The 27,818-nt window shown below is 34.8% G+C and overlaps 1 protein-coding gene across 2 annotated transcripts in view; it reads left to right on the top strand.

Moving 5' to 3' along the window:
- LOC126968881 (neural-cadherin) overlaps positions 1 to 27,818 on the top strand; it is a 499,877-nt gene that overhangs the window by 76,562 nt on the left and 395,497 nt on the right. For both annotated transcript variants that reach the window (XM_050814008.1, XM_050814009.1), the window contains exons 3-11: positions 5,783 to 6,084; positions 7,005 to 7,141; positions 9,286 to 9,502; positions 11,562 to 11,730; positions 13,009 to 13,859; positions 13,980 to 14,171; positions 15,999 to 16,189; positions 20,312 to 20,501; positions 22,889 to 23,071. In XM_050814008.1, the coding sequence (XP_050669965.1) occupies positions 5,783 to 6,084; positions 7,005 to 7,141; positions 9,286 to 9,502; positions 11,562 to 11,730; positions 13,009 to 13,859; positions 13,980 to 14,171; positions 15,999 to 16,189; positions 20,312 to 20,501; positions 22,889 to 23,071 (2,432 nt within the window). The remainder of the gene's footprint in view (positions 1 to 5,782; positions 6,085 to 7,004; positions 7,142 to 9,285; positions 9,503 to 11,561; positions 11,731 to 13,008; positions 13,860 to 13,979; positions 14,172 to 15,998; positions 16,190 to 20,311; positions 20,502 to 22,888; positions 23,072 to 27,818) is intronic.

Here is a 27,818-nt window from a genome sequence, read left to right as displayed (position 1 = left end):
TATTAATGTTACATACCCATGTACGTATTATATTGGCTAAATTCCAAAAGTACGGCATGCAATACGAAATTTTGCAAGATACGTAAGTTGTTGTGTGTTTCATTTATCGAAATAATAATCGAATCCACTCTAATCGTCCGTTGATACAACAAAAATAATATGTTTATCTTTTTCTGAAGACGTCTTAGCAGACGAAGTAGCGGGCAGGAATAAGTATCTAATATTTTTACTTTTATAGCCATAGTGGAGCAATCAAGTATATAAGGTCAAATGATATGATAATGCATTTTTAACCTTTATGTATGCAGCCGTGTTATCACAAAGTGATATTCTTTTTATGGTTCCTATTCTTAAATATTATTACATTACTGACTTCATAAATAATTGTATGTCTTGATAATGTTGGTAGAAGATATTATAAGTTTTTACCAAAGACAATTTTCGTTGCCAAAGTCTCTTTTAAGATGGCTCAATTAACACTTCACTGTGAAAACTTCTTTACAGGCACGCTGAGGACTTTATTTTTGTGGGTATTTAATGATGCTGACCTGTCATTCTCGGTTGTGTTATGTTGGTGCGGATAGTTTGGATTGAGTCGAATAACTTAGCGCGAATAGTAACACACAGTTATATGATCAATATTGTAAAATGTTAATGTGGAGCAAGTTTTAAATTAAAATCAATACGAAACCGGTCTTATTTTTTATTGTACAAGGGGCACACTGAAATGATCGGGAATAAGAAAAGCCACATGCACAGTATAGCTAAATTGTATTTTATTATTTTTCGAAGTATTCTCCGTTCAACTTAATGCACTTTTCCATTTGTACAAACCAATCATTAAAAGAGTAATTCCAGTCTGAAGTTGATCTTGACGAAATGGCTGATTTGTACGCTTCGACAGCTTCGAGATCTTCAAATCGTTGACCGCGTAATAAATCTTTCATTCTAGAGAATGTAAAGAAATCGTTTGGGCTCAGGTCAGGACTGTACGGAGGATGGCCCATCAGGTCAACGTTTTCCTGCTTCAAAAAATCATTTGTCTTCCGAGCCGTTTGGGAGCTCACATTATGGTGATGTGAGGTGATGCGACGTTTCGGGTTATTTTTTCGGAGTTCGGCTATCATTTCTGGCAAACAAACCGTGATATACCACTCAACGGTAACCGTTCTGCGTTCCTAAAAAAGGAATTATAGCAACATGCCCCTTTTTCGAGACAAACGTAGCGACCATTTTCTTTGACACGCTGCGGGAGAGAACCACTTTCATTGGTTTGACCTCGTCTTCGAAGACCCAAACTGCTGACTGATGTTTTCTTTCAGGTTCATATGAATAAATCCATGATTCGTCGCTCTAGGACTATACATCGAATTCCTTGACAATTACATAATAATTTTGCATACCTAAAATTTTAATGTTTATCTATAAGTATTTAATATAAGTAATCTAAATTTATACGTATGCCTTTTTAAAAATAAATTCCTAAAATGTATTTGCGTTATTCTACCCTTTCCTTAATTCTAACACTATATTGCTTAACACTAAGAACTCTTATTCTCCTGAGATTGACCTTTATCCTCGTGAGATTGATTAATGTTTAAGACGAGTGTTTAATCATGTTTTTGTTTTCACGCTCACCAGTGGCACTGAAATGTAAGTATTAAAATAGATTTTCTTAATTTTCTATGAATTTTCTATACAAATGCTTTAGTTTAATTAATATAAGGAAAGAAAAGGGCAGAAGACCGACCCACCTAATGTTAAGCATCTGTTCATAACAGTGACAATGTTTAGAAGTAATCACTGAGCTGTATAAATACCACTGGCCTTTTTCAAGCGCCACTCGCGATCGTCTAGAGAACTAATTTTGACGTATAATACAAATGACTGCGATGAAACGTACAATACTCTGAAGTATTTTTGCATTTTTAATTAATTTCGTTCGTTTTCCGTGTTATTAATGCTTCAAGAATCAATGTAATAAAGTACACATTTTTTTGTATATAGTTTCCCATCTATCGATGTTTGCTGATGTTGTCATCACTAGTTTTAGTACCGCAGACTCTCGCTACATGGCCAACAGCGTCAAAATGGCGAATATCAAACAGGCACAAAAGCACTTTGACAGCCGCCAGTCCAGTGGTATATAGTAGAGGTCAGTGGAAGTAATACCACAGTAAATAGGTGTAGCGTGATGCCATAAGATATTATGACGTCAGCCGTTTTCAATTGAACTTTACCTTTTTTGTGCACAGTTATGATTAGAGTCGTTGCCGCAAAATAATTGATAAAGGATTACGTATTAGAGACATATTCTGGGCTTAGATAGTTAATACATCTAAATAGAGCTTCTTGCTGTTAGACAACGCATAACAACATGCCAGGTTTATTACTTTAGTGTGCGTGGCAAGCTACGTCGTACACTCGCGATACGTATATCACAGCTGTCACAGTCTATCTAGATGTATAAATGATGTTAGATTCTAGAGTACTAATTAACCTTAAAGATTAAGCGATCATAGCCTTTAATGATACAGGCACCTATACTTTTCAAGTAGGAACGCAATATTACAAAAGTGTTGCTGTTCTATGATGTACTCCATAAAATTTTACCAGTGGGAGGCTCCTTTGCACAGGATGCCGCTTAGATTATGGGTACCACAACGGCGCCTATTTCTGCCGTGAAGCAGTAATGCACAAGCAATACTAGTATTTCGGTCTGAAGAGCGCCGTAGCTCTTGAAATTACTGGGCAAATGAGACTTCCCATCTTATGTCTCAAGGTGATGAGCGCAGTTGTAGTGCCACTCAGAATTTTTGGGTTTTTCAAGAATCCTTAGTGGCACTGCATTGTAATGGGCAGGGCGTAACAACCATCAGCAAATGTCCTGCTCGTCTTGTCCCTTATTGTCATAAAAATATATATAATAGTATATATTATAACAGTATGTCGATAACAGGAAACAGGAGCACGAATGAGCATTAATAAGGATCACCGGATGGTATGTAATCACCGCGGCCCACACTCACTACTCTCGCGAATAATAAAGAGAATTGTCAAATAAACGTAAAAACTAAAAAACACGCTTTGGTTGAAAAGATAATGGTTGACATTTAAAATTTACATCAATTCCTGTCTTATTTACGATAGATTAAAAAAAAATATATAAATTAACAAAAATCTTATTTTGCGAATTGAAAAATAGAATAATTTTACCACATATAATGTGTTGTCATCAGTCCTTGATAAATCTACGAAGTTTGAACGAAATCTGGCCGTTCAAAGTGGGTCAAAATCGCGCCCAAATGAGTCGGTTACAAAGAAACATACATACAGGTGAAGCTAATAAAAATCGTGTAAAAAAACAGTAAGTCACCTGCGACATTGACGTTTGAAACTCCTCTTGCTCAAATGAATATTATTCAAGCAATAACTGTTATTTAAACAGTTTTATTTATATTTAATTAAACGTATTACTTGAAGTTCGATCAGATATCGTAATCGGTAATGGAATCTCTCTAACGAGGTCTGTTTGCTACACTAAGCCGTATAATGGGAGATTGTAAACATAATTTCCAGACTTAATCTTTTCTAATAAGAAGGCTTGAAATGTGCTATTTGTTCTTGGTCATGAAATTATAAATAAATTCTTAAACTAAATATTATTTGAAAAGGCCCTCGGAGTACTTTAGTTAAAGAAGTACCAGTGTTTTCACCATCAGTTTAAAGGGCGCCGTAGCTAGTGAAATAACAATTGCCCTAACTGAGATTTAATATATTATATCTTAAAGTGACTAGAAATATAAAAATCAGTTTAACAATAAATATAATTGAAAAATAATAGACGATATACATAATAATTCAAATTCCAAATTCAAATTCAAATATTTTTATTCAAAATAGGATGTGACATCACTTATTGAAAGTCAAAAACTACCACCCATTCCAAAATGAATGCCTCAGACCTGAGAAGAATGGGCGCAACAAACTCAGCGGCCTTTTTTTTTTTCATCGGATAAATATGTTTACAAAGTAATATTGTACAATTATACTTATTATTTAATAGCCTGAGGGCGGTCACTCCATTCCCAATCTGTGGTATCATTAAGAAAGTCATTTATGTTATAGTAACCTTTACCACACAAACGTTTTTTAACAATTGTTTTGAATAACGTTATACTTTTGTTTTGAACATTTTCTGGGATCTTGTTGTAAAAGCATATACATCGCCCCACAAAAGACTTACTAACTCGACTTAGCCGAGTAGTAGGCATCATAAGTTTATGTCTGTTCCTGGTGTTAACATTATGGTTATGACAGTTTCTGGCAAATTCACTAATGTGCCTATGAACATACATTACATTATCAAGAATATATTGAGAAGCAACAGTCAAGATGTTAATTTCTTTAAATTTTGCTCTCAATGATTCTTTAGGACCTAGGTTATAAATAGCGCGAATAGCCCTCTTCTGCAGCACAAATATTGTATTAATATCGGCAGCGTTGCCCCATAGCAATATACCATAGGACATAATACTATGGAAATAACAAAAGTATACTAGTCGCACCGTATCTATGTCAGTTAATTGTCTAATCTTTTTAACCGCGTATGCTGCAGAACTAAGTCTGTTCGCCAATCCTTCAATATTGCAACACTTCTACACAAATTATCTTGCCCCAATCCAGGCATAGCCTGTACTATGGGTATAAGACAACAATATATTTTCTCCTCTAGCTCAGTAAGCAAAGTCTCTAACCACTGGGCCATATGGGTTGTGGTATAATAACATACAAGGGTTGTATAAAAATTTAAATCCGGGGAAAATATATTGTCTTTATAAAAAGTGGTTGAAGCTATGCTTCTACAGAAATGAAATGACAAATGCTGTAGTAGACAGTAACATAATATGGAAATATCTTGGACTTAGAAGAGATTGAAATGAGGACTTGTTATATCTTTGGAAACATTTGTCACCAACCAAATATCAAGTCTTCTTCATCTGCACTTTGCGATCCTGATGTCAATGCACTTTAGATCGCTTTTAATATCAGATTTCTATTTTGAATGTAATTAAAAAAAGTTAAACATGTGTTGAACACTTGTTTTAAAAAAGTTGTATTATCTGTGTCTTTCGGTTGTTTAACGTTAAACGTTATAATCAAACAAGTGCCGATGCTTGTCGAAGGTGCGTCTCACGGATAATTAAATTCAAATGGATGAATAAGATTTATAAGCACTAGGTGTGACTGAGCACTGCGTGTACGCGGACGGAGTCGCGGTTATCAGCTAGTATATAATAACTCTAAAACTCTAACATAACTCAGTTACATAATTGTTTGTTTTACTGCATCCCAAAAAATAAAAAAAAATTATACATAAATAAATATTCCGTCTTTTTATGACAATAAGGGAAGAGACGAGCAGAACGTTCAGTTGATGGTAATTGATACGCACTGCCCATTACAATGCAGTTGAAAAACCCAAAAATTCTGAGTAGCACTACAATTGCACTCGTCACCTTGAGACATAAGATGTTAAAAGTCATTTGCTCAGTAATTCACTAGCTAGGGCGCCCTTCAGACCTAAATAATAATAATGCTTACACATTACTGCTTCACGGCAGAAATAGGCGCCGTTGTGGTACCCATAATCTAGCGGGAATCCTATGCAAAGGAGCCTTTCACTGATCTGTGATGGAAGTAACCATAGATTAACCAAACGCCAATCACCCGCAATTTTATATAACTCACAAGTCTTATATATCTTATGTCAAAATTTCAGATACGGATAACCAGCGGGTGATAATCCACGTGAAAGATGTTAACGACGAGCCGCCATACTTCATCAACCGACCCTTGCCAATGCAGACCGTAGTTCAGCTCAACGCAGCTCCTAACACACCCGTGTTCACGTTACAAGCACGAGACCCTGACACCGATCATAACATCCACTACTTCATCGTACGAGACAGGACGGGAGGCAGATTTGAGGTGGATGAGAGATCAGGCGTTGTGCGCACCAGAGGCACCGACCCCTTCCAACTGGATATGGAATACGTGTTGTATGTGAAGGCTGAAGATCAGGTGATTAAATAGTTATATTACATCTTCATTCATTCATAATAGTGCCATTTCATAGACCTCCAATGAATTGATTGACTCTCAAAATCCAATCTTCGCGCCTCATGCCTTTGTACATTCTCTGCGCCTCGGGGCCCCACGGGCCAAGTGTCTCACCAAACGGCACAAAGATGTATGACTCACTGAGACCGACATATTTGCAAAGCTTGCTGTCTTCGGCAGTCGAAACACAGCCCCAGCACCCACAACTTGGACATGAGAAGGAGCCAGAGTGTCGACGCGAGTCGTGTCCCACACCAGCGCCCTTTCCTGTGCCGAAGCCACCAGCGTCATTCCATCAGGAAGGTTGCCATGCCAGGACGATGCCCATGAGCATCTACCTAGAATAAAGTCTCAAAATCAAAGTCAAATAAAAAACATTTTTCCCTTAACTACATTGGTAAAATCCGAAGGAATCCTTATTTATTATTATCGATAGTCGTAAATATAATTTGTAAATGTTAAGGAAAACACACGAATGTCAAAAGTTTGTTTATGTTAAAAAGAACCACCACTCCGGAAAAGGTTGAGCTTTAGTGCAGTTATTGATATGTTTTCACTTTGTTTCATATTATTTATAGAATTGATATAATAATAATAATATGTCATTTATTTCAGGCATTTTAAACCCATTATAGTAAATTGAATAAAAAAGAATAAGACGTACTTAACAATAAAATATTATACACGACAGTAATTAATAAAATTACTTAAAAACTAAGATTGCCCAAAAGGGGGGTCGTACAAAAATACTGATAATAATACTATTTCCGGTTAATGTGTGTTCGATGCGCCGAAAGCCAGTAATGGAGTATAGGATTCTCTGGGTGCTCAGAGCATATACTGAGAATTTCGTTTAATAATAATCTAAATAATATTTTCAGAGCGGCCGCGTTGACGAAAGACGTTTCCAATCAACACCAGAAGAACGGCTGAGCATAGTGGGTGGAAAACGAGCGCCACAGTTCTACCTGCCAAGCTATGAAGCTGAAATTGCTGAAAATCAGAAGAAAGATTCAGAGTAAGTTTAAAGAGTAGATTTAAGTAACTTTTTTTTTAAAGTTATTCTTCTTTAGGCGCGTTATGAAAAAATTATGAAAGTGAAATTTTAAGATCCGAGCGCATCACTGTAGCACAAGATTGAAGTTGATTCCTAAAATTTTCTGACGTTTTTTGCGACATTCGTTATTTTTTTTTTGTTTCTTCGTCATTATTAGGACAAGCATAGGGTTCAAGTCCATACAACCGTATTCGTTATTTAATAATTAATTGTCAAAGCCATCTTTGCAAGATTTTTACATAATTGTTCTTTCTACAAACGTAGAATAGCTATTAAAATAAATAATTTTAAGGATTTTTGCTTTGTTACGCCAAAGAAGTATAACTTCTTGCGGGCATACATAAGTAAACACACACTTTATTTTTCAGCGTTTATTCTATAAATCAAATCAAAATCACTTTATTCATGTAGGTCATGGAAATGACACTTATGAATTTCAAAAAAAAAAATATATTTAATTTTTTAATTAATCGCTACTTCGTAAAGGGTTCTTGCCACTAGCATGAAACTCATTGCCACTCTTTTAAATCAACATTTAAATTTCGTCGTTTTACAAATAATGTCAATTACAATAAATGTAAAAAGTGATGCAACAAAAATACTCAAACGTCAAATAGTCAATGCCTTACACGAGTAAGTCTAAAAAGTAAATATAAATGAATACAAAACAAAAGTTATTGAGTACAGTAGCTGCATCATCCACACACACCGTAAATAAATAAAGGTTTGCGAGCATTTTATACGCGATTATAAAAAACAAATATAATAACTTTTAAGAATCTGAAGCAGAGTTTTTACTTATAAATAGTGTTAAAACACGTGTTATAAATTCGATGATTTATGTCACGGAATTGGAGTGCTTTTGGTCTAACACAACATCTGTTTACCTCATCAACTAATTTCGTATGTCCTTGGGATGATTATTTTGGAACCCGTTCATAATTGGATCCTTATAATATTGTATTTAGATTTTTACAAATGATAATATTTTTAGGCAAAAAAAATATGATTTCTTTTTTTAAATGAAAATAAGGGATGAGACGAGCTGGACGTTCAGCTGATGGTTATTGATACGGCCTGCCTATAACAATGCAGTGCCCCTCAGGATTCTTGACAAACCCAAAAATTCTGAGCGGCACTACAATTATTGCGCTCGTCACCTTGAGACATAAGATGATAAGTCTTATTTGCCCAGTAATTTCACTAACTACGGCGCCCTTTAGTCCGAAACAAAGTAATGTTTATACATTACTACTTCACGGCAGAAATAGGCGCCGTTACCGGCATCCTGTGCAAAGGAGCCTCCCACTAGCAAATAATAACTGCAAAATTTTAATGAATTACGGAAATTCTACGCAAGCATTATATTACATTTTACTGTACTTTTTATTTAATAATTCATTTTACAAACAACCTATGTAAACTGGTACTAAAAAATACTGTTACGTTTGAACTAGTAAATAAGTAACTAAAATAAAATAAAAATGATGAAAAACCACAAGAGATAGAATACAGTAGATGTATCTACTCACACACATTGCAAATAAATAAAGGTTTATGTGGACATTAAAAAAAAAGGGTTGCACTTCGGGAGTGCCAGCAGAAGTGAAAACTTGAACATAACGTTGTGCATTTGCTTTATTTATCAGTATAAAAGTACTAGCATTTCTGTGGTTTAATGCAATATTCATTTATTGCGCTATCGTACATAAAATTAACAATTAATATTACATAAAAAATTTAACACTTCAGAACTATTACAATTATTTTACATTAAAAAGTTTATCTCAATCAATATTCACTGACAACTTCAACGACTGTTTTACAAATTTTCGATCAGGTCAAGTGTCCTGACGCAAGTTTAACATTTTATGTTCATCTCAAAAAGTGCTCAACACCACAAAAAAATTTTCACTTCAAAAATTGAAATATAAAAAAAGGGTTTATTTATCAACGAAAGCAGGATTTTCAACGGTACGATCATCCAATTACAACAAGTAGCACGTAATTTCCCATGTGAATGTTTTTCCATTATAATTTCAAAGTTTCTACATACATACATATGTATTTGAACGAACTTAAAGCAGCATTAACTTAATTTTCAGCATAATATCGGTGAAAGCCAAGTCGTTCGCTGATCGTGAGATACGCTACACATTAAAAGCTCAGGGCCAGGGTGCCGGGACGTTCAACATCGGTCCCACATCCGGCATAGTGAAGCTGGCTAAGGAACTGGACTTCGAGGATCTGCGTCAGCCACATGTTTACTCATTGGTTGTTACTGCGACTGAAGATTCGGGAGGGTTTTCGACATCCGTTGAGGTGCGTATATGTATACATTTATATAAGCTTCGCGTGTATCTTCTTAATATTTAAAAAACGAAAAAACACGCTTTGTTTGAAAAGATCATTATTGAAATTTGAAATGAACATAAATTCCTGCCTTATAGATGAAAAAATTATATTAATTAACAAAACTCTTTTTTTGAAAATTGAAAATGGAATAATTTTATCATATTAATCCTCCTATAAGTCCTCGATAAATCTATGAAGTTTGAATGAAATCTGGCCGTTTAAAGTGGGTCAAAATCGCGCCCTAATGAGACGGTTACATACAAACATACATACAGGTGAAGCTAATGAAAAGCGTGTAATATAAACCAGTGTCCTGATGTTCGTTTCTCCTGAACTCCTAAACTAATGAATGGATTTTAATTGGGATTACTTGAGTACAGTTTAGTCCAACCCGAGCGATAGGATAGTTTTAATTTCGATTTGGGACCCATAATTATTCTTATTTTCAATATTTCGTTTGTATGGACATATTTTCTATGAGCGAATTTATTGACGCACGGTTAGATAGTTCTGTTATGAAACAATTTCATTATAACAACAGGGATCATATTTTACGAAATAATTCTTAATGTTATGAAAATATATCATTGTCAAATTCATAAAAACAGTTTTTTATTTATTATGTACCGAACCACGTCTGTCGGGTCAGCTAGTCTATATATGTAAAACAATGATTGTACAAAATTTACACAAATATCAAGACGACCAACTTACTTTAGAATTTGCACCGATGACAATACAATATTTTCGTATTTTTAATAAGTATTTCTTAAAAATAAAATTTATCCACAGTATCATTCTAAATTTAGGATCTTCGAAAAGTAGAGATTAAAATAAAAATATATTGGTAAATCCGTAAATAAAAAAAAATCAAGTTGTTGTTTATTTGTCCGTTATCTCTGTGTTGTCAGACATTAGCAATTTTATGAAAAGATATATTTAATAGTATAGAATAGTATTTAATACTAAGGCTGGATTGCACCAACTAACGTTAACAATAACAAACATGTTAAAGTAACGGTTAAGCACAAAAAGGCTAGAGTTGGGCCTACCACGACTTTGACTTTTACAGCTAGCCGTAATAAGATTAAATAGTCGCCCAAGTAAATCAATGTTTACACAATTTATTATTCTTTGTAAAGTGATAACCCTCACTTCTGGGATTAATTATAGAAATTAAATTTAAAAACGAAATTTATTAACGATGCGGGCCTCCGTGCGTGTGCTCTTCCACTGAGCCAACCGCTCGAGTGACGTATCTTTGATAAATCTTGTATGTCTTGTTCAACTCTCGAAGAACGCGAAAGGTCGCGGGTTCGAGTCCCGCATCCATACATTTTGTGTCTAATTTTAATTTGTGTAATTAATGCCAATGTTTCCAGTTGAATTCGCGTATGACATAATTTAATATTATAGTAAAATTATTGATATTTAATAACTTATCATAAATAAATATTTACAAAGGTACTTACTATCAATCATTTTGTATGTAGAATTGTTGACTTACGAAAAAGGGGCCTACTTTAATGCCATAAGACAGATGTGAAAACTACATCAAGACGAGGTTAATAATACGAATGAATAATACTCTTATGGTCACCGAGCGACTTTTCCTTAGTCAAATGTAGCCCGAACAACCGTTACATAGCGAACCGTGACGACTCAGTCTCATTCAATACCTACAAAATAAAGTGCACAGTATCTAAAAAAGGTTTTAGTTAAAAATTACAATTTTGTTGACGATCGGTTTTTTGGTTTGTGAGTCATAAGATTATTATTAATATAATTATTTTCAATACTCTTTAGGTCACCGAGCGACTCTTCCTTAGTCGATTGTATCCCGAACAAGCGTTACATATTTAATCATGAAGGCTCAGTCTAATTAAATCCCTAAAAAATAAGGTGCTCAGTACTTAAATAAGGTTTTATTTAAAAAGTTAAAATTAAAAATAACAATTTTGTTGATGGTCGGTTTTTGGTTTGTGAGTCATAAGTTTATTATTAATATAATTGTTTTCAATTCCAGCTAACAATCCGAGTCACCGATGTAAATGACAACGCTCCCAAGTTCGAGCTTCCTGACTACCAGGCGCACAACGTTGACGAAGACATACCTTTGGGAACCAGCATCCTCAAAGTAAAAGCAATGGACGCTGATTCGGGAAAAAATGCAGAAATTGAATATTTAGTTTCAGGTCATTATTATTACTATTTTTATGACAGTAAGAGATGAGACGAGCAGGACGTTCAGATGATGGTAATTTATACGCCCTTCCCATTACAATGCAGTGCCGCTCAGGATTCTTGAAAAACCTCAAATTCTGAGCGCGCTACAATTGCGCTCTTCACCTTGAGACATAAGGTGTTAAGGCTCATTTGCCCAGTAATATCACTAGCTACGGCGCCGTTCAGACCGAAATACAATAATGTTTACCCATTACTGCTTCAAGGCAGAAACAGGTGCCGTTGTGGTATAATCAATTGCCCATAATCTTGTGCAAAGGAGCCTCCCACTGGTTTTTACCATTCTTATAACATTTGTACAAACAAAACCAACTCCACTTCAATTAACTCCATTGTAAGCATATAGATTGATTTATGAACAACCTGTCATGACACGTTGGTAATTTTTCGATTATACTTCATATTACGCCTTCTAGGTGGAATAACTGAGGGTATTCTTATCGTAACACCCTAAATAAGGAGGATCCCGTGACCCCTTCTCATTTTAAACTCCAGTTGACAGGTTTACTACTAAATTGTATAATATTATCTAACTTTTGAATTAAGTGGATATATTTTCGTGCTCTTCCTCAAGGTACAAGTGTGAATTAAAAAAAAAAATAACTATCCCAATCTTGAATATAAATATCTTTTTTTTCAATTTAATTATTTCATTGATATTTTTATTAAGTACTGTATGGTCATGTATATTTGCTATGATTATTTTTTTTTATCTCCATTTATTTTGACATGACCTATATAGATAGATATATTTTTATCCTGATAGGGGTTAGATCGTTGGCGTTAAGCACGCTTCAATCATTGCCTTATAAAATGTTCTCAGTGCAACTAGTTAAGGAAACATCATATTACATATTATTATAGATTAGAAATTAGACTTTTTTTACTTCTTTATATTTCGTAAAAAATTCTTCTTTTCTTTCCCTTCCATGTTATTCTTTAAGTGATGCTTCTGTTTTGTTTCCAAATAAATAAATAAATTTTCCTACTTCATGAATATGAGAATTTGTTTGAGAGAGAGAGTTTGTTGAATATTATACAAATTTTACCTCTTAGGAACCTCAAAACACCTTCACACGCATTTATAATTAAACATGATATTATAGTCTCGGAAATCCGATCTTCAATTCTCAAATTACTGTACTTATTATTAATAAGGTAATAGAACTTTGTTTTACAAAATCATCCTTTTAAATATAATGATAAATATTTTTCATTCGTTTTTCCAGATGACCACTTCAGTGTTGATTCTAACGGTATCATCACAAATAATAAACAACTGGATGCCGACAACAACAATGCTTATTATGAGTTTGTTGTTACGGCCAAAGATAAAGGCGAACCAGCAAAGACAGGAACTGCAACAGTAAGAGTATATACCAAAAACAAGAATGACGAAGAACCCAAATTTTCCCAACAAGTATATACACCAAATGTTGATGAAAATGCAGGCCCAAACACATTGGTTACTACTGTAGTCGCTTCTGATAAAGATGGTGATAATGTCCGATTTGGTTTTGTCGGGGGCGGTACAAGTTCTGGACAGTTTGTAATTGAAGAAATAACTGGTGTGATTCGTCTTCACAATAAAGCTATATCACTAGATCGTGATAAGTATGAATTGAACGTAACTGCTATGGACGATGGTGCATGTTGCGTCAACGGTGATGCTACCATACACACATCAACAGCTGTTGTAGTGGTGTTCATAACGGACGTTAATGATAATAAGCCTATTTTTAAAGATTGTCCTACATACTTCCCTAAAGTTGAAGAAGGAGCTCCAAATGGCAGTCCTGTTATTAAAGTTCACGCAACTGATGAAGATAAAGGTGTCAATGGTCAAGTAAAATATTCAATAGTACAACAACCGAATCAAAAAGGAACGAAATTCACTGTAGACGAAGAAACTGGCGAAGTGTCAACTAACAAGGTGTTTGATAGGGAAGGCGACGATGGTAAATTTGTTTCAGTAACCGTTAAAGCTACAGATCAAGGAGATCCCTCACTTGAAGGTGTCTGCTCCTTTACTGTTGAAATAACAGATGTAAATGACAATCCTCCACTATTTGATCGACAGGTAAATATTTGAAAATATTTAATCGCACCATTTATTGCATGACTAGGGCTTTTAAATACTGCAAGCATTTTTACTGTTCAGCTAAATCTCCTTCGTAATAATATCTCATGTATTTTACAGAAATACGTGGAGAACGTTAAACAAGATGCCAGTATTGGCACAAATATATTAAGGGTATCGGCATCTGATGAAGATGCGGATAATAATGGAGCTATTGTGTATACTTTAAGTGCTCCTTATAATCCGGCAGATATTGAATATTTTGAAATCCAACCTGAATCAGGTTGGATTGTTTTAAAGAAACCGTTAGACGTAAGTATTGCTTCTATGCCATCTTTAACAATAGGTGTTTGTGAAAAGAAAGATGTATGAAAGAGTCAACTTTACTATAAAGTTTGGTGGATGAGTGCTACCTAAAAGCCCTAGGATTCAATTGGCACCTTATATAAGTTTTTTCTTGTAAATAGTTCTAAATTAAATGCTGCTGTAAATTGCTGTGGAGTGGGTAAATCCTGGCTATATGGAGTAGTTGTCCATTGAACGTCGGCGGGCGACGGGGCGCGGCCGGCGGCGCTTATTCTTCTTGCAGCACAATTAATTTCAGTTGCCGCCAGCGCCGGCTCAGCACTCAATCTTCGTTAAGATTTATTTCCGCACATATCTCGCATTAACCTACCTTAACGATAAATATGACTAGTGTATAATATCTATTGACCAACTTGATACCGCTGTAAATATTTCACTGTTAAAACTATGTTTAGTTCTAAAACATGTACAGTTTTTGTATGTGCACCTTTGTACATTTCGCACCAAATAGTTTGAAGTTTATTTTATTGTAATTAATCGATTGATTTCAGAAGCTTATTGCTTATAAAACCTATCATAATGTATGTATGTACATGTTTTTTTACTAATCTCTATCAGGGATATTGATACAGAGGCAGTTCGATTCTGTCCCCTTGTGTAGTTGTAAGCTAGACGACCACTCAAACAATAATTATTAAATCCATTATTTATTATATATTCATCTTAATGCTAATTTTTTCCAGGATGCCAGTATGTATTGACATAATAATATTGTTTTATAATCATGTTAGTTGTAAACTGTGGTGGCCAGATCGCTCTAGGGCGATTTGGCTACCTGACCAGTTGTGACATTATTTCTTCTGTGAAAGGGGCAACGTTTCGAAAACAATTTGTACAGTTAACCGTAACGTCCATCGTTTGTAATATATCCATTACAATGAGTGTCGTATTGTTGTAGTCGTACCAGGTCACCAAACCATTTTATGACAAACTGACCTTTCCGCCATGTCTTGTATGCAGAGCTGCATGCATTGCCTGCTTTTCGTTATGTTTTATTTTTTAAACATTAGTTTAGTTAATTTTATTGTACAAAGTAATATTAATATACAGTTAATCTTTTTTCCTATTGTACAGAACGGAAATTGTATAATACGGTAAACATTATTTTCCAATTTATTTTGATGCACCCTCTTACATTGGCTAATATGCATTGTTCCGTAAGCTAGCACGAACGAGCTCTTGGTATGTAAGAAGACGTCGTGACTGGACCACAACTTGAAGTATATGATATCTAATCTTTTACTATTATTTAGTTTGGCTTTCAGAATGTAAGTGCGAAGATTGAATGTCGTGTTTCTATTTACATAATATAATTTGAATTAAAACTTAACGTGAGTTAATGTATATGAAAGTTGAAATTGTTTTAATTATTTATTTTGTTTTAATTGTTTATTAGCGTGGAATACTTATGTGTTTTATGATTATTATTTGAGTTGTTTTGTTTTTATTTGTCCCCGCTCACCTCTGACCCGTGTATCTGTAGCGGGACAGGTATCGCCTCCGCGTGCGCGCCTCCGACCGAGGGGAGCCGCCCTCCTCCGCAGACGTGGACGTTGAGTTAGACGTGGTAGACAGGAACAATAAACCTCCCATCTGGGACATGTCCACGTATGGCCCCGTTCACATCAAAGAGAATGTCACAGTGGGTACCGTAGTGACGAGTGTCAAAGCAAGGTTGGTATAAGGTGCCGCGGGCCGAACCCGCAGCCCTTCCACTCCTTAACACTACTAACGACGTGGTTTTGTCTGTTTCCATCGACTCTTTCCCAATAGCGAGAGACATACAAGTTGGAGGCTATGGCTCAAGACAAGGGCTTCCCACCCTTGTCCAGAACCGTGGAGGTCCAGATAGACGTAGTGGATCGCGCGAACAATCCCCCCGTGTGGGACCACACAGTGTACGGCCCAATCTACATTCGAGAAAATTTGCCCGTCGGTGCCAAAGTGGTGTCCGTTAAAGCAAGGTGCGTGTCTTACTGTTCGGCACGGGCACCGCACGCAGCCCCCTGCACGCAGTGTGGCCGCTGCCTTATCTCCTACTTGTGTTTGTCGCATCTACCGTCAACATCGAACACAAGAATATCAGGGCGATTTGATCCGGGCTATATGACGTCATTGCGTTTGGGCTCAGAACAAATTGTCACTGAAATTCTATGCTGCATGACATCAAGCATAACATCTGCTCGTGATGACACGTTTTTACAAAAAAACCTAATGAGTGAATTCGATTTTGATTGTAAGCCACACAAACATAAGTACGAGATTCGTGCGCGCGTCTTTACCCGATGACTATGATTATTATAGTTGTTGTGACATCCGTACATTTTATATTTAATGCATCTCCACAAAGTTATTGTTCACCAAGTGCATTTTAGCGGGCTCACTGCTTACATGGAATGGGGTCACATTAACAATATGTTCAAAAATATCCAATAATTTAAACTCAATACAATAATTAAAATAAAAAGAGATATTTTTGAACATTTGGGTAGGTAATTAATTCATCTGTGTCCAATGTGTATTTGCATGTAGGCTGTATTCTCATTTAATTTGTATTATGACAGTTACTCGTAGTTTTATCAGATAAAAAACAATTGAATTATCTAGTGAAACTAGCATTTTTTTCGTTGTTCGAAATAATATAAATTCATCTTTATTGTGAAAGCGTCTACAATTATCTCGTGAAAGTACTATTGCATTTTCTTTAAGGCGTAACATGCTACGGTACTATCAAAAATCAGGTAAGTGCTAAATCAATGTACGAAATACGAGATAGGTACATTAAAATCCATAAAGTATAAGCCATTATCAACGCAACCGTTGCCAGAATTTATGTAGTTATTCATCCATTTATATAAGCGAACCACTTATTTTACAAACATTGGTAGTAAATATTTATTGAAGTGGAAACTTTTTAGCAGCGCCGAACACTTTATTTTATGGGTGTCGAATGTCTGCTGTCACGTTTGATTATATAATGCTTGTTAAGCTCCCTAAGGCGATCTCTAATATAATAAATTTATTGATAAATTTATTTAATGAGAACAAAAAAAAAACCGTGTGGTGACGTATAGGGACGTAGTCCTTATTATAAAAATATTAATTTTACTGATTTCTAACATCGACACAGGGAATCCTAGTGTGAGGCCAGAATACTTGTAAAATTAAAGTTACTTACTTTAAACCAACGTATACTTTGTAACAGATATTTTGTAAATCTATGTAACTAATATGGTACTGCAGTAAATTATAGTATTCTAATTCCAAATATTTGAGTATGTTCCTAATGACTTTATTCCGTCCTCAATTAATATCCTCCATCCAGGTGCTCAGGCTGCATCCAGGTGGAGCTCGCAATGATAATCCAAAATCAAAATATTATAGTAGTCCACGTTTTTTATTTCAGTCAGTCTACTAAAAAGCTTTATCTATAATAATAATAATATTTACACACTTTTACACTAATTATCTTATCCCAAACTAGCATAGCCTGTACTATAAGTATATCACAACGATATATTTAATAAAATATAATTACTTAAACATACATAAATACATATAAAGAAACAAATATCCATATTCATCATATAAATGATTGATACCGGGATTCGAACCCAGGACCTCTAGCTTAGTAGTCAGGGTCACTAACCATTCGGCTATGTGTGTCGTCTAATCTAGTAAACGTTAATACGTCCATATAATAATACTCTGCGGCATAATTTATTCGTCTTGTTAGGTATATTTTATAGAAGGCAATTTTATTTAATTTCTAAGAGTATCTTCAATCAGAATTTATACGTAAAATTCCGATTAGACTACTTATTACTGACATATTTTTTATTTATTTATGTAACTGATTTCTTATTGGTGTGTTATTGTTTTCCCTATTTTCTGTTATTTTGACATTTAATAAACTCTTAATTGAAAGATTACGTAAAGGTTTGTAAGGTAAGTGGTTCAAGGTAATAAGCAATTGCTGCTTGGGCTTAAGTTGCTGTCTGGCGTAAAGCCTTTCGGTCGTTAAAACTGGCTTTAAATTCATCCTACCACTATTGCCATAAATATTGAAAACTATTAATATAAAAAAAAATCAACGGAAAAAAGAAATTAAAATCTATCACGGTACTGTAATTCTTAATATAACTTCGTTACAATTAAAATGATATATTTAAAATGAATGTTGTAGGTAACTAATCGTTGTTGGTTGCAACTATTATTATTGCATTGCATATTGCATCAATGAACACAGTGCCGGTCCATGGTTCACTTCTTGAGTCTCTCTGATCATTCTAAATCACACTTTCAAACTGACGTGTTTGACACAAAGACAAACTAACTCACCTTACTAACTCATAGTGCATAGTTTGAGATCTCTGTTCTTTTTTGGTGTAAAACCTAATACAATTTGTTTTATTTTTAAAGTAATAACCCTCACTTCTGGGATTAATTACACAAATAAAACTGAAAACAAAATTTTATGAACGATGTGGGACTCGAACCCGTGACCTCTCGCGTTCCGTGCGAGTGCATAACAAATTGTTTAGATCTCAAGTCAATTTCCTAATATGCAAATATTGGGGTTGAGCAGGTTATCAACTGTTAAGTAGAAAATGAAGCCACAACCTGACAGTTGAACAAAGCATACAAGATTTTAGAAATGATACGTCACTCCAACGGTTGGCTCAGTTAGAAAGAGCGCTCGCACGGAACGCGAAATATCACGGGTTCGAGTCCCTCATCGTTCATAAAATTTTGTTTTCCGTTTTACTTGTGTAAAACCGAATACTTTAAAAATAAACATTAGTTTCGGTTCATTTTATGATTGAATTACTAACATTTAATATATTTTTTAATTAGTTACCAAAAACGAATAGACTTAGATTTAGAATTTTAACGTACTTGGATAATTTTGAGTCATTTCATTTCATATTTAAGACTAAAGGCTTGTTTCACAAAAAATATTAAATTTTATATTATATTCTAGTTTCGTCTTAGTAAATAATATTTTTGAATTAATGCGTTAAGTATTACATTTCTCAATATATATAATCGTACATAAATCAAAAAGAAATTCTTGCTCAATAAACTATGTTAAAGATTTTTTTATCGTAATGCCATAACTTTCATACTTCTTTATCAAATTAATTAATTCAGATAAAATTTTACCACTTTTGGCGAGTAATAGAGGAACATTTTATAATTATAGAATTTCCAAAAAATATGCGTTGGTCGCGCAAAGGCCACTTAGGAATGTGTTTTAGATTTTTTTTAATTCTTATGTACCTACGTCAATTCGACACTTAAGTTGAAATAAAATAACGTGAGGAAACCTATTAGCACCTGCGAAGTTATTGAAAAGAGGTTGTGTGTAAAATTTACAACTGACACTGGGTTCACAAGGGCTTGAAAGCACCCGGGGCAATGTGTGAGGTAGAATAGGCGCACAATAGACGTCCGCGTCGGTTAGCAGAAAGTTTGACAGTATTTTAGTAATCTGTCAGATTACTGTATTTGTGAGTTCGTTTATGCACGCAAATCTCAGAAACAGCTAAACCGATTTAAATGCGGAAATTCGTTGTATTGTGGCAAGCTCCCCGTAAGATTTCATGTTTGCTTAATGCCGATCGGTTAACATACAAAAAGTTAAGTTAATCCAAGCGGGCAAAAAGCTGGTGCCTGCTCGTATCATAATAAATTATGTTTAATATTGATGTGAGCTTAGTGACACTCGCAGTGTTGAGACAATTTTATTGATAAAATTTAATAAGTTATATTGTTTATAATAATAAGAAATGTGGTTGTTAAAAGTAAATGCCTTTTTTTAATAATCTGCCTTATTTTACTAAAGCTAAAGGAATTAGGACCTCACTTCAACCCTTTGAATGTCGTAAAATTTGTTACTTTCGGGCATTACGATAATATATTTAATGACAGTGAAACAGGCCTTTAGACGTTCTAAAGATATTTACGATCACACTGTTGTTTTGTGATAGTTCAACTCAATAGATATTTCATTTTCGATGTCGTATCGTTTTAGCGGCGATGTGAGAATCTGTCGGGTATTATTGTTTTCTCTTATGTTTTAGCTCTGGCATTGAGAACAACCCAACCGTGTTCTACCGTCTGATGCCCGGCTCAACGGCTCAGACTAACAAATTCCACACGTTCTACTTGCAACAAAGGGCTGACAATGGATTTACTTGGGCCGACATTAAAGTGAATCATCCCTTGGACTACGAAAGCATCAAGGAATATAATCTGACAATTCGAGTAGAGGTTAGACTATGTTATTGAAAAACTCACTTGTTATTTTGTTTGTTTATTTTCCATCATTTACGATTGAAAGACCCTTAGCAGTCTTATGACTTACTAGCTGATGCCCGCGACAAAAATTTTAAAAATAATCAGCAAGTTCCTTATTGAAGATTATATCATGTCCTATTCCAGTTCCGGTTCCCGTTTTCGCTCCTGTTCCCAACATATTATATGAATCTTATTTCGAGGAAGATTGCAATGGCAATCTCAACCTACTATTGATATAGTTTTAGCTCATTGACGTGAGTTTCAGCCGTGTTATCCCGCGGGAGTCATGGATGTTTCCGGGATAAAATGTAGCCAATGTCCTTTCTCAAGTTCTGGTCTATCGCTCTACCAAATTTCAACAAAATCGGTTCAGTAGCTCCGGCGTAAAAGCGTAACAAACAAACATACATTCACATTTATAATATTAGTAGGAATTTGTCTACCTTTTTATATTTATTAAGTATATTATACACTTGCTTAATTCAAATTTAAATATTTTTATTCTAAATTAGATATGCAATCACTTATTGAAGTAAAAAACTACTACCCATTCCGAAATGAATGCGTCAGAGTCAGACCTGAGAAGAGCGGACGCAAGATATTCAGCGGGCTTCTTGTTTGTTTTTTTTTTTAATGAAATTTCGATACAATCAAATTTATAATTTAAACAACCTGACGGCTGGCGATTGCTTCGCACGTAATCTATGGTATGATCAGGAAAATCATTTATGTTATAGTAACCTTTACCACATAAATGTAACAGTTCTTTTGAATTTCATTATACTTTAAATAGACACCTTCCTAACGCGTCTGGACGATTTGATAGCAGGAAAGAACAGTCACACTATTTTAACTTACAAACTCTAGATACAAAATTTTGTAACAACACGTAAACATTTTAGCAATTTACTTTTTTTTTTTTTTTTTTTTTAATGGAATAGGAGGACAAACGAGCGTACGGGTCACCTGGTGTTAAGTGATCACCGCCGCCCACACTCTCCTGCAACACCAGAGGAATCACAAGAGCGTTGCCGGCCTTTAAGGAAGGTGTACGCGCTTTTCTTGAAGGTACCCATGTCGTAACGTCCCGGAAACACCGCACAAGGAAGCTCATTCCACAGCTTCGTGGTACGAGGAAGAAAGCTCCTTGAAAACCGCACTGTACTGTGCCCTCCCCAGAATACGAGGGGCAGCCCTAGCGCGAATGCTCGGGGAGGGATTCTCCGGCTCTACAAGAGCCGGTACCCTCCTGGGGTATACTTTCAAATATATTAAAATTTTGTTTTAATAGGCTCCTTTCTAATATCCTCGGGTAAAATATTAAGTAAATATGGTTGGGGTTTTTTAATAGTCCTATCACCCTAGTAATTATTGACCCCAAGCTCATAATATATACTCGTGGAAATTGAGCTTTTATGATATGACTTACCAGCGGTAGACCATGCTCTCGAATGCCATAATGATATTATTATGTTATTAGTATAAAGTACTTGTTTTCTTTGTAGAAGTTTTTTCTTTTCTTTTGTCGAAAGTATTGTTGAAGATTTTCCTCCATATGTTTCTATATATCTATCAGAGAAATTCTCGAAATTTCTCTTGGCGATATAATCCGTACGGTTACGAACAAATTTGGCCAATGTTGTGCAAATAATTAGTGAGTTAAAGTAGTAATGAGCTGGCCACCTCGAAGAAACGATAATTGGTGGGTTCAGGAGGTTCTCGAGTTGCGACCACGGGTGGGAGACAGCCCTCCACAAGATGGTCTTATAAAGCTAGCTGGAACTATTCTGGAAATTTTGGGGGAGGCTTATGTTCAGCTGTGGACGTATTTGGGCTGATTATAATCTTTATTTACGAGCGTTGCTGGTGTTATCTGATTAAAAAAAAAACAAAATTTACTTCTAATTATTATTTCAAAGCTTAGAACGTTGAAAAGGATTGCAAAATTCAGCGAAATCATTCCTCTAAAAGAAATCTATTAAACCTTAGTGGTTTTTTTACAAAACATTAATTTAAAATGGGCTTAGACACGTGTTTTGTTAGACAGTGACCTTATTTTAACAATAACGACGTCTTAAATGGATTTTATCTTTTTCTATTACAAACAGTGTTTAGCTTGTGTTTAACTAAAACGTCGTTAAGCACACCATAAACTGAAGTGTTGTCAACTAACATCTATCTGTCATCAATATATAATCTAAATCTTTCATATTATGAATATAATCTATCTATGATCTATGAATATGTTTAATGCTAAGCAAGTGTTGAACACATGTTTAACTTGTTTGAAATAAAACAGTAGCAATTTTATATGGCTATTTAGATTAGATTACTTAAATATATAATTTCATGTTGTATAGAATAACGGAGCTCAGCAGTTGGCATCAGAAGCAACGGTCTACATCATGCTGGAGGACGTTAACGACGAGATCCCCTTGTTCACGGAGCGAGAGCAGGAGACTGTGCTGGAGGGAGAACCCATCGGGACCAAGGTCACGCAGGTCAATGCCATTGACAAGGATGGGACCTTCCCGAATAATCAGGTAAGAGTTTCTTTTATGGAAAAGAAAGATAAACGAGCGTACGGGTCTCCTGGTATTAAATGATCATCACCGCCCACATTCTCTTGCAACACCAGAGGAATCACAGGAGCGTTGACGGTCATGGAGGAAGGTGTATGCGCATTTTTTGAAGCTACCCATGTCGTATCGTCCCGGAAACACCGCACAAGGAAGCTTATCCCACAGCTTTTGTGGTATCTGGAATAAATTCCTTGAAAACCCCACTGTGGAAGAACGCCACACAGCCAGATCCAGATGATGTCCTAATTTATGTCGTGTCGTGCGATGGTGGAATTTGGCGGCAGGAATCATGTGAAACAGCTCTTCGGTACACTCCCTGTGATAAATGCGGTAGAAGACACACAATGTAGCGACGTCTCTACGCAACGCCAAGTGATCCAACCGTTCACAGAATACAGGATCCTCGACAATTCTAGCAGCTTTGTGTTGCACGTGGCCAAATTAGATACTACTACATAAACACATACATTCTACATTTGATAACACAATTTAAATAAAAAAGTTAAGTTATTTTACAATATTACAATATGAACTCACGGTTTGAATGCACGAAATATTCGCCTATTTGGCCTAGGCCTCCCCCAACTCTTTTCAGTTGTCCCCATCTTTGGCTTTGGTCATCCCGTACGATCCCAACCTTTTAATGAAAAGGTTTGCCGATCTTTTCTTTGGCGACCTCTTAACCTTATTTAATGTCGTGGGATTATTTCCATGATTTTCTTTCTTCCACCTATCGCTTTTTAATCTATAATTGTTATTTAAAGTTTTATGTATTCTGCGTTTTGATTAAGTATGTGTCTAGAACTACAAACTAGCATTTAAATATAATGTTGACACAATTTTGCGCAAATTATCTTGCCCCAAACTAGGCATAGCCTGTACTATGGGTACAAAGACAACCATATATTTCATACAATATATTTACTTAAACATACATAAATACATATAAACATCCATGACTCGCAAACAAATATCCATATTCATCATATAAATTATTGCACTTACCGGGATTCGAACCCGGGACCTCTAGCTTAGTAGTCAGGGTCACTAACCTTTCGGCTATATGGGTTGTCAACAATACGTCATTAATCTGTATTACCAGGCCTGTGCCCGGGCTAGTTAGGATTATAATTTATGACATTGAATAATTAAGTAAATGTAAAATATTATTCAATTAAGTATGTAAATATATAATTATTCTTTAATATGTAAATCGTTTCATGTTTAAAAAACGGACGAAAGACAAGAAAATGAATAGTATCGAAGTAAACTGTAAATATAAAATATGTTTACTGGCTTAATAGAGTTTACAGTTTTCAGTGAACTTATTTTTATGAAAATAAGGGACGAGACGAGCAAGGCGTTCAGCTGATGGTAATTGATACGTCCTGCCCAATGCAGTGCCGCTCTGGATTTATGAAGAACCCAAAAATTATGAGCGGTACTACAATTGCGCTCGTCACCTTGAGACATAAGATGTTAAGTCGCATTTGCCCAGTAATTTCTTTAGATACGGCGCCCTTCAGACCGAAACACAATAATATTACTACATTACTCCTTCACGGCAGAAATAGGCACCGTTGTGGGTCATTATGGGTACCACTACGGGTCTTATTAACACCTTATGTTTCAAGGTTACGAGCGCAATTGTAGTGCCACTCACAATTTTTGGATAATCTTGAGGCAGGGCATATCAATTATCATCAGCTGAACGCCTTAATCGTCTCGTCCCTTATTTTCATAAAAAAAAACCTTTGAGGCTCTTAACTATATTTTATATTATTATAGTTATCAATGTCGGTGACAATTTTTAACTCAGCACTTAGTCGCGAGCGTTATAATTTTCACGTTCATAATTTGGGGCATCAAACTCAACAACCATGTTTTTACTCCAACTGGATATTTGTTTCATTTTAATCAGATTTTTTTACGTCACTCTATTATCGCACTGAACAGTTATAAATTTTGTTTATTATAGTGACACGAAATACTGCTTTGCCATAAGTTTCTGATCTAAACTAATATTATAAATTGGAAACATTTGTGTTTTTGTATGTATGTCTGCAATGATTTCCATATATGCTATGACATATGCTATATAACATTTTAAAAAAAAAATAGGGATCCTTAGTTAAATTGCAACTAAGAAAAATTTGTCATCAGAAAAGTTGTCATCGCGTGCGCTGCGGAAACTAGTGATGATAGAAAAAAAATATTCAACAGTTATATATATATATATATATATATATATATATATATATATATAACTGTTGAATATTTTTTATATATAATAGAACGTCTGTCGTATCTACAAAAAGTCCGTAATACCATATGTCCAACTACTGTAGTTTTTTAAGTTACTTTTTGTATTTTAAAAGTTGATCAAAGTGCCGACAAACATCTATATTATTCACCTCTCTATTAATCCATATCCAATTAAATATTTTATTTAAATATTAAAGACCGTTGCAATACCTGTAAAATACTTTTGTAATTATTAAAACAGAAATTCCATTCAAAAGAAATAACGAATTTAAAAATGTTTATCTAAAGAAAATAATGCAATAATAAAATAGTAACTAAATGAAATTAAACTTTTATGTTAACAAAAAGAAATCTATGGTTCCGACTTACGGCCGTTCCCAATATTCAGTCTATCTCTTACTTGAGATAATAATCTTAACTATCGTTGATTTTTCTGTCCCAATAAACTTATCGACAATATACTACTCACCTTATCCGTGCACGCTGTCTGTCAATGGGACGACGCGACGTATAGCTTACCAGCGATAGAAATTTGTATGGAATTTGCAATACACGCGTCCCAATATAAGACGATAAGAATGACTTATCGGGTATATTGGCACAGTTTCAGATTATTGACAGTAGAAGGTAGTAATTTATCTCCATCTGTAGATAGTATATTGGGAACGGCCGTTAGTAGACTTTCCATTACCCCGAGATCGGTATCTACGCCGGTGAAACCGGGGGCATTGCTAGTCTTAGATATATCTTATATATACCCTATAGAGTAATTGTATTTAATAGAATAACGATTATATTAATAAAAGTATTGGGCTTTATTTTGCGAAAATCCATAATTATCCAAATGATGACATTTATACCCTCAGGAGATGTTGACACGCCAAATTCTGGCACGAGTCTCGTGAGGATGCCTCGTGTTGGCGAAACACGTGTAGAATTGATTACAGACAAATCTTAGCGGATGGACACTCAAGAAGACTTAAAACATTTGAGTGATAATTATTTTAATAATTTATGGGGTGAAAAATCATTCAACTCGTAATTTAACAATTATCGGTCGTTTTCAATAAAGTATCGCTAGTTACGTATACATTGCTGTCACCGTTTAATGAAAAGATGTTTTCTATCCCTATGGATATATATATCTATCCCTATGGATATATAAACTATATTGGACATAATACTATTATTATGTCCAATATAGTTTATAGCCCAATGCTTTATGTCGATAGGTTATTGAAATGTAAGTAAGCGTTAAAGGATAGATTTGTCTACCTCTAGTAAGTTAAACAAGCGATAGATAGGTTATTGAAAACGGCTGTAAGTCAACAGTTAAGTTAGACAGTCGCCAATTTGTATAAACAAAGGAATAATGAAGTCAGTATAGGACATTATATAGACTACAACATTCCAAAGAGTTCTTTATTCAAAATTTACCTTTCATCAGGAACTGGCCAATATTACAGATCTACTTTACAGTTGATAACGTGCTCAACCCAAATCATTGCTTACTAGGAAATTAGGAAGGAACACATGGAGGATCTAGTTGAAATTATAAATATACTCAAATCTATAGCCTCTTAAAGCTGTGAAAAAAAATTTTGAGTTAATGCAAACAAGGTTCGACACTCTCAAGGGAATCAAAAATTTACACGCTATTTTCTGTTGCTCGAGAACTATGAAATTTTTATTGAAGTAGGCGTTACTTTGCGGAAATCCATAATTATCCAAATGATTTGAGTTTTCTTTAGTGTAAATCCCGCCAATATTTGTCTTTTAATAATTGGACACGTGTTTCGCCTCTACACGAGGCATCCTCAGGGCATGTTGAGTCGCCAAAATCTGGCACGAGACTTTGAGTCTCGCCAAATAATATCGTCTTAAACTACAAGTATAGGAAAAAAAAAATCTAAAAGCAATACATTTGTAATTAAATCATAAGAAACAGGGTGTTTATGGAAGGAACGGCTGTCCAAAATTTCAATTAAGTTAACCGTGTCATTCGGTGTATCGTATGAAAGGGCTTCATTGGCACAATATTAAACAGATTTTTAATTATTTTTGTTATCTATCATCGTTTTCGGTTTATGACGAAGTATGAAAAAAAACCTTTTCCATTCTTTATTAATGTAGGTAGGAAGGTATCTAATAAATATATGTACGGAACCGCACTTGTCCTGTTTTTATCTTTTTAATCTTAATACAACAAACACTGGGTTACTTTTAGATACTTACTTACTTATTATACTGTTCATAATATCATTTTTTAAATCTAAAACCATCAATCCTATATTCTTAGATCATTTATACGCCTACATAGACTATGACAGCTGTGAAAACGTCGAAAAAAAGAACTAACCCTTATTTTGAGCAATTCACGCACACTAACACAAAGTGTCATATAAATCGTGAGTGTAAGACGTACTTTGTCACGCACACTAAA

This window comes from Leptidea sinapis, chromosome 17 (assembly GCF_905404315.1).
Source record: "Leptidea sinapis chromosome 17, ilLepSina1.1, whole genome shotgun sequence".
Classification (NCBI taxonomy): domain Eukaryota; kingdom Metazoa; phylum Arthropoda; class Insecta; order Lepidoptera; family Pieridae; genus Leptidea; species Leptidea sinapis.
The sequence above is the reverse complement of the archived record's forward strand: the minus strand, read 5'-3'. Positions and strand labels throughout refer to the sequence as shown.